Source organism: Nannospalax galili, unplaced genomic scaffold (genome assembly GCF_000622305.1).
Source record: "Nannospalax galili isolate Female #2095 unplaced genomic scaffold, S.galili_v1.0 scaffold463, whole genome shotgun sequence".
In the NCBI taxonomy this organism is placed as follows: domain Eukaryota; kingdom Metazoa; phylum Chordata; class Mammalia; order Rodentia; family Spalacidae; genus Nannospalax; species Nannospalax galili.
The window spans coordinates 11,163-18,156 of record NW_008349529.1 but is presented as its reverse complement, the minus strand read 5'-3'; the positions used below and the strand labels follow the sequence as shown (position 1 = coordinate 18,156).

The 6,994-nt window shown below is 38.4% G+C and overlaps 1 protein-coding gene across 1 annotated transcript in view; it reads left to right on the top strand.

Moving 5' to 3' along the window:
- The window catches only part of Grip1 (glutamate receptor interacting protein 1), a gene marked incomplete at its 3' end in the record, with an annotated part of 149,139 nt that extends 148,066 nt beyond the window's left edge, over nucleotides 1–1,073 (top strand). Inside the window, 1 exon segment of the mRNA XM_017801623.2 lies at nucleotides 928–1,073. Within this exon segment, the coding sequence (XP_017657112.1) occupies nucleotides 928–1,073 (146 nt within the window).
- Between the last annotated feature and the right edge of the window lie 5,921 nt (nucleotides 1,074–6,994).

The following is a 6,994-nucleotide window of genomic DNA, read 5'->3' as shown; positions in this document are numbered from 1 at the left end:
GGGTGTGTGTGTGTGTGTGTGTGTGTATCTAACAAGGTAGCCCAGGCTGGCCTCAAACTCATGATCCTTCTGCCTCAGCCCCCTAAGTTCTGGGAATACAGGTGTGTACCATCAGGTCTGGCTTTCTTTAAAAAAAGTTTTTAGAGGACTGGAGAGCACTGGTAGTTCTTGCAGAGGGCCTGGGTTTGGTTCTCAGCACCCTCATGGCGGCTAACAACTATCCACAACTCCAGTTCCACAGGAACCAACAGCCTCTTCTGACCTCCATGATTATGGCACGACATGGGTGTACTTACATATATGCAGGCAATATACTCATACCCATAAAATAAAAATAATAAATAAAATATTTTTTAAAAGACTCCATGGTCACAGCAGGGAGAATATTATTTTCCTGGTTCTTCCAAGGAATGTGGGTGTGGATCAGTGTAATGATTGACAAATGGCCTCATAGATCAGTAGGAAAATTTACAGACTAGGAAACTTCTCACCAATACTCCGTATTTGGCTTGGGTTCACTGGTAATACATGGAATGAAATTAGAAGGCTTTTCTGCTTACCTGACTTTGGGGAAAACAGGTGAATGCTATTTCCTGGGCTCCAATAAATCAATTTTAGACTTTCAAACAGAAGCCTACAAAAGGGAAGATGTGCTATTTTACTTCTGTCTTCCGAGAGTTAACTCTCGGTAACTAGGCTATTTGCTAATGTGCAGTTATTTTCTCATTACTGATTTTTATATTACTGCAGTTTTCTATTTGAGGTTGCCTCCTCATGCTCCTACTGTCATTCTTGATACCTAAATAGAATGCAAATGGGATGGATGGCAGAAGCTGTGTGAAAGCATGACTCTAGCTAAGTGGCTATTAAAGCTGAGCTCCATTATGCTAAATTAATAAAGACTGCTCCTTCATTCTCTCTCTCTAGAGAGGGCACCATCAAACCTGGAGACAGGTTGCTCAGTGTGGATGGAATTCGGCTTCTTGGAACCACACATGCAGAAGCCATGAGTATTCTTAAACAGTGTGGACAGGAAGCGACGCTGCTGATAGAATACGATGTCTCCGTAATGGGTATGTCAGAGCCCTTATGGGTTCAACCTCTTAAGCTCTAGTTCATGTCACTGTTCATTCCTGATAAACCACTTTGGATTAAATATGTACACCTGCCCTCCTGGAGCAGCTAGGATTTCATCAGTACTAATGTCATTTTACCAAGTTAAGGAAGACGTGAATTGTACTTTTTACTGGTGTAGAATTCTCAAGTCCATAGTTTCTATCAGAGAAACGCATTCCCTCAGCTCTTTCATATGGATGACCCTTTTGCAGCAAACTACTTTTCCCTTCTCGAATCACAAAAGCAGAGTTCTGCCTCTCTGATTTCCATGTCATGGCAAGATGGCCACAGTCTTAAGAATCTAGATTGACAAAAATAAACAAGACCGAATAGCTCCTCAAAGACTCTTAATGACTTGACTTGGAGGAGATGCTGATCACTGCATGAATCACTATGTATAGGAATATCTTCCCCTCTGTACACTTATAAAGGAGACAAGAATGCGTGTTGAATGCCACAGAGAAATAGCATTTCCCCTGCATTTCATTGACTCTTACGATCTATAGTTCCATCTCTTTTCTTGCAAACAACATAATTTCATTTTTTTGACTGAATAAAACTTATTTTTGTGAGTATGTATAGAAATATACATATAGATATATAGAGAGAGGTATAACATGAAAGTATAACCAATGCAATTTGGGAGAAGGAAGAGGACTAGGACGATAAAGGAACTGGAGAAGGATTAGAGGCTGAATATAGTCAAGGTACATGATATACTTGAATGAAATGTTTCCATGTACTAATTTTTTTTATTTCCCCAAGTAGAGGGTGTTGGATAGACAAAGAGTTTTAAGATATAATTAGATGTTAAATATTATATTCCCAACAAAAGAATATCAGGATTTCCTTTGCTTCAAATCTTAACTAGTACTTGGTATTTTATTATTTTTATTTTATGTGTATAAGTGTATTGCCTGCATGTGTGTAAGTGCACCCGTGTCATGCAATGCCTGTGGAGGTCGGAAGGGAGCATCAGATCCCCTAAAACTGGAGTTACAGACAGTTGTTAGCCACCATGTGGGTGCTGGGAATCAAACTTGGGGCCTCTGCAAGGGCAGCTAGTGCTCTTAACTGCTGAGCCATCTTTCCAGCCCTGTGTATTTGATAGTTTTGCCCACTTCATTCTCACCATTCTGGCAGGTGTGTAGTGGTATCTCAGTGTAAGTTTAATACACACTTCCTAGATGGCTAATAATGTGGAGTGCCTTTTTATTTGCCAATACAACGTTTATTGCTTTGATTTTTGCTTTAATACTTCCATTTAGTTATATACTAATATGAGTACACAAATTATTTCTTAGGAAGTGTGTATGTGTTTCCACAGCACTGGAACCTAGAATTAAATATGTTTTTAATAAACCTCAGACAATATGTTTTAGCAAATTAGGTGACATAAGAAAGCTATGAAACATTCATTTTGTTAACTGAGGTGGAATTTAGACTATGTTAACATTTTAATGAAATAAAGAAAAGTGTATGAAGGAGAGCTCTCAGGAAATTTTAAGAATTCAATTTCGAATATGTTAAGTTGGAGAGCTATGAGTGAACTATTGGGTGTTTTAGCCCAAAGTTCAGCACAAGTCAGGGCAAGAGATAAAATGTTGAGTCATCATCACAGAGAGGGGCCATAAAACCCATGAGGCCGAATGAAACATGAGAAAAATTATCTTGGACAGAGTTAAGGGAGTCCCAGGGGCTGAGCTCTCAGGCCAGCCAGCCCTACAAAAGAGGCTCTCCATCAGTGATGGAAACAGGGAACCAAGACAGAGTATGGAGTCATAGAGGCCAGATTTGTCCTACATAAAATGATGGGAATTGCAAATTTCTGTGATGGACAAAAAATTCTATGCATATATGGTGTATACCTCAGTGTACTCAGAACATGCAAATATATAGTGTTTGAAATATTTACATGGGAAAAAAATCTCTCCATTTTGATATTATTGAAATGTAGTTTAAAATGATTAGGAGAGGCAGAAAATCCCCATTGTTAGAAAAATAATATAAAGTAATAGGGAAGCATTAATCTCTAAAAAGAAAAATTCAAAAACAAAACAAAACAAAACAATGCCCATAATAGAATACAGAGTCTTTTGAAGTCAGATAAACTTGGTTTTGAATTGTAGCTCTCGATTAACTGTGGAAAATTTATTTCAGTTCTTCAGGCTTTCTTGTGTAGGAAGTCTTGTCTAAAATAGGGGTCACAATAGTTCTTCAAAGTATTGATGAAAGTATTAAGTAGGTAATTATATATAAAGGGTTCACCAGAACTAAACTGTTATTAACTAAAAGGAAATGAAAGTTGATTATTTTATGTTCCACTTTCTGGACTGAATCCCAGGTCTCTCATTGCCTTGCATTAAGATTTAGTGTTTGCTTTATCCTACAACAGTGTTGAATCCTTTCTAGAAAGAATACTTGGAAAATGATATGGTCTGGATAGTTTCATTTCTAAAAGTTCATCTAAATGCTAGTTTTCATATACTTTTACTGACAATGTTTCCAAATACGTTTCTGAGAATGCAGATTCACTTTGATATTTGAATCTTTGGTGGGGTAACACACAGTTATCTCAAGAATATTGTTCTGAGCATCAATCCTCAGATCAGTATTATAGTGTAAAGAAGTATAAAGATTTTGCCAGGTCTGTACTGACTTGGAACTTGCCCTGAATTTTAAAAAAAATTAAACAATTCTCTAATAGTTGTTCCTTACAACTTTCTTTCCTAGGAAGGACTACAGAGAGGATAGTCAGTAAACATGGAATTCTTGTTATCTGAGTTAAGCAAAGCTCACTGTTCTACTATTTAAATACTCTCTTCCTAAGACGTAGTTAATGGCTATAGTGATCTTGATAGATTTCAAATATAACCAACAAAGTATTATAGTTACTAATAAAGGTGAAGAGAAACTAAAATGTCCCTCCTGAGTGTTCTGAGTCCACTCGTTGTTGTGCCCAAACTTTACAAAAATGGATGATGGGTCGAGGTCAAGCCCACGTGCTCATTGGTCCAATGCATTTAGATGACTCAATCTCTCTTTTTCTTTACCTTTTGAATGAGAAAGGAAGACTCTGAAGCACTTTCTTGTTACCTCACGAGGGTCCTTACATTTTGATTTGCTTTGGTTATCTATGTATGCTTCTTCTGTGACACTGGGTTTCACAAACCCTGTGGGAATGCAAAACACATATTTGTTTGTATATTCCCGTTTGGTTATCTATGTATGCTTCTTCTGTGACACTGGGTTTCACAAACCCTGTATATTCCCATTACACCTCACACGGACAAACATAGAAGGCATTTAATGATAACTTCAGACAAACATAGAAGGCACTTAATAACTGTAGATTGCACAATGCATTTGCTAATAGATTAGCTGTCCTTGTGACCAATCGTTATTAAGTGCGTGTTTGTAGAATGTACCAAAACATCAATATTTATGGTGTAGGTTCAAAATTAAGTTATTTTATGATTTATGATTTCATCTTACAGTGCAGTGTAGCATTACAAAACTTTCAATCACAGCACTTCTTAATCTACCTATGGTGTTTTTCTGAATCCTAGAAGTATTTTAGCTCTCTCTTTCTAAATATCATTTTCTGCACTTATCTTTAAACCTATCATTATGTTCAGTTTGACTATACTAGCTTGTAAAACTAAGGATCTAGAGAACAGAAATTAGCCTTCTTTCCAAATGCCCGAGGCCATTGCATCTTTGCCCAGTTATGTGGATAGTCTTTATTCATATGCATTCAGTCCTGAGTAAACATAAAGTAGCAATTTTTAAATAAGTGTTTTAACAGAAGCGTGTTTGGATGATTGTGGGAAGCGGGCTCGGTCGAGCTGGCCAAGATGGCGCCCTGGCTGGCTGCCAAGCCTCGTGACCCTCACTTGTTTGCTCCAATTCGTAGATTGTGGGAAGCGGGCTCGGTCGAGCTGGCCAAGATGGCGCCCTGGCTGGCTGCCAAGCCTCGTGACCCTCACTTGTTTGCTCCAATTCGTGCAAGCGCTGTAAGCTTGATCACGTGCAGCCTGCCTGACATGCTACATCACCGAGCATGATTCTATTGTGTGTCCCAATGATTTGCTGTTCTATCTGCATGTTAGCCCAGTGCTCATGTCCTGATTATGTTCATATTTTGTTTTCTGACTCCTTGTGTGTCCTAAGTTACTTGGAAGCTGTGCATTTCAAGGCCTTTTGAAGTAGTTCCTATGTGGTACATGGAAAACATGTGTAATTTCCCTTCTTAGAAAACATCACAAACAGAAGTCAAGAGTTTCACAATTTGAATATTTCCTGGTTGGTGATTATTTGAATGTTACTAAATTCGAGATTTAATATATCATGTTACTGTGAACACTGTAGTATGCCTTCTGATAAACATATGCACATTTTTCTCGTCATACCTACAAGTCGAATTCCACTTTCCATTACTATAACAAATCCTGAGCTATGTCAACTTACAAATAGAAAAGGATTATTTTGACTCCTGATTTTGGAAGTTTTAGTCCAGGATCAATTGGCTATGTTTCTTCTGAGCCTGAGATGAGGGAACACATTACAGCAGGATGTGTGTGGTGCAGCACAGCTGCTCAGCTCATGTCTGGGGCATGAAGAAAAGGGAGACAGAAGATAAAACCAGGGTCCCACACTCCCTTTCAAGTTCGTATCTCCCCTCCACAGACTCCCATTAGACTCTATCTCTTAAAATTCCCACCACCTTTCAAAATCAGCAACTTGGAGTCCCTTAACACAGAGGACTTCAGGGGACATTTCAGATTCATAGCATCATCACAGGTATGCTCAGCGTGGGAGAGACTGACAAAGAACTTTTGGAAAGTAGTTGTAGTAATTAGCACTCCCATCAACAATTTTGCTCCCTTCACATCCTAGCATGCGGCCTTGTCAGTCTTTTTCATCTCAATCATTGTGATAGGTATGTGATATAATATATATATCATATGATTTTAATGTGTGTTGACCAGGTAAACAGCTACATCAAGCACCTTTTCCTTATAGGCCGTATACATATTCGTTATGTCTAATACAGTCTGTTGACCCTTTTCTTCCTTTGGAAATTGTATTGTTATTACCCATTTATGTGATTTCTTGTTTGTTACTATTTTGGGGTTTTGAGACAAGATCTTACTATGTAGCTCTGACTGGCCTGGAACTTACTAGGTCGATCAGACTGGCCTCAAAAACAAAGAGACCTGCTTGCCTCTGCCACCTGAGTGATGGCTGGGTTAAAAGGCATGCACCACCATATCTGATGATTCCTTTATAGATTGTGAATAGAAGCATTTTGTTGGAGATGCGTTACAAACTAACCTGAACTACTACATACAAAGTCAATGCCAAAATTAGTAGAAACAAAAATAAGATTTATTAAAAATGGGTTTCTTTCGGGAAATTTCTTCAAGAGTTAGGCATACAGAACCTAGAAGGGAGGTGTGAAATTGCATATAGTTTCTTTTTTTTTTCTCCAGTGTTCAAATAGATGTTACCATTGGACTCTTTATTTTCTGATGCTGCAATAAAATACCACAAACAGTGACTTAAACAATGTTCACGTCTCTCTCAGCTTGGAGATCCAACGTTCAGACATACTCAGCTGGGTTATTTGCTTAGGATCTCACAAAACCAATGTCAAGGTGACAGCAGGCTAAGCTTTTACCAGGAAGTTCTGGAAAAGAGTCACTTCTGAGTTAATGCAGGTGGTTGGCAGAATTGAGTTCTTCCAAGCTGAAGTTCTAAGGTCCCCACTTCCTTTGTAACAACCAACCAGGAGCTATGCTGTTCTCAGAAGCTACTCATATTGCTTCTCGTACGGCCTGCTCCATCTTCAGTCCTGGAATGATTTGAGTAGTCT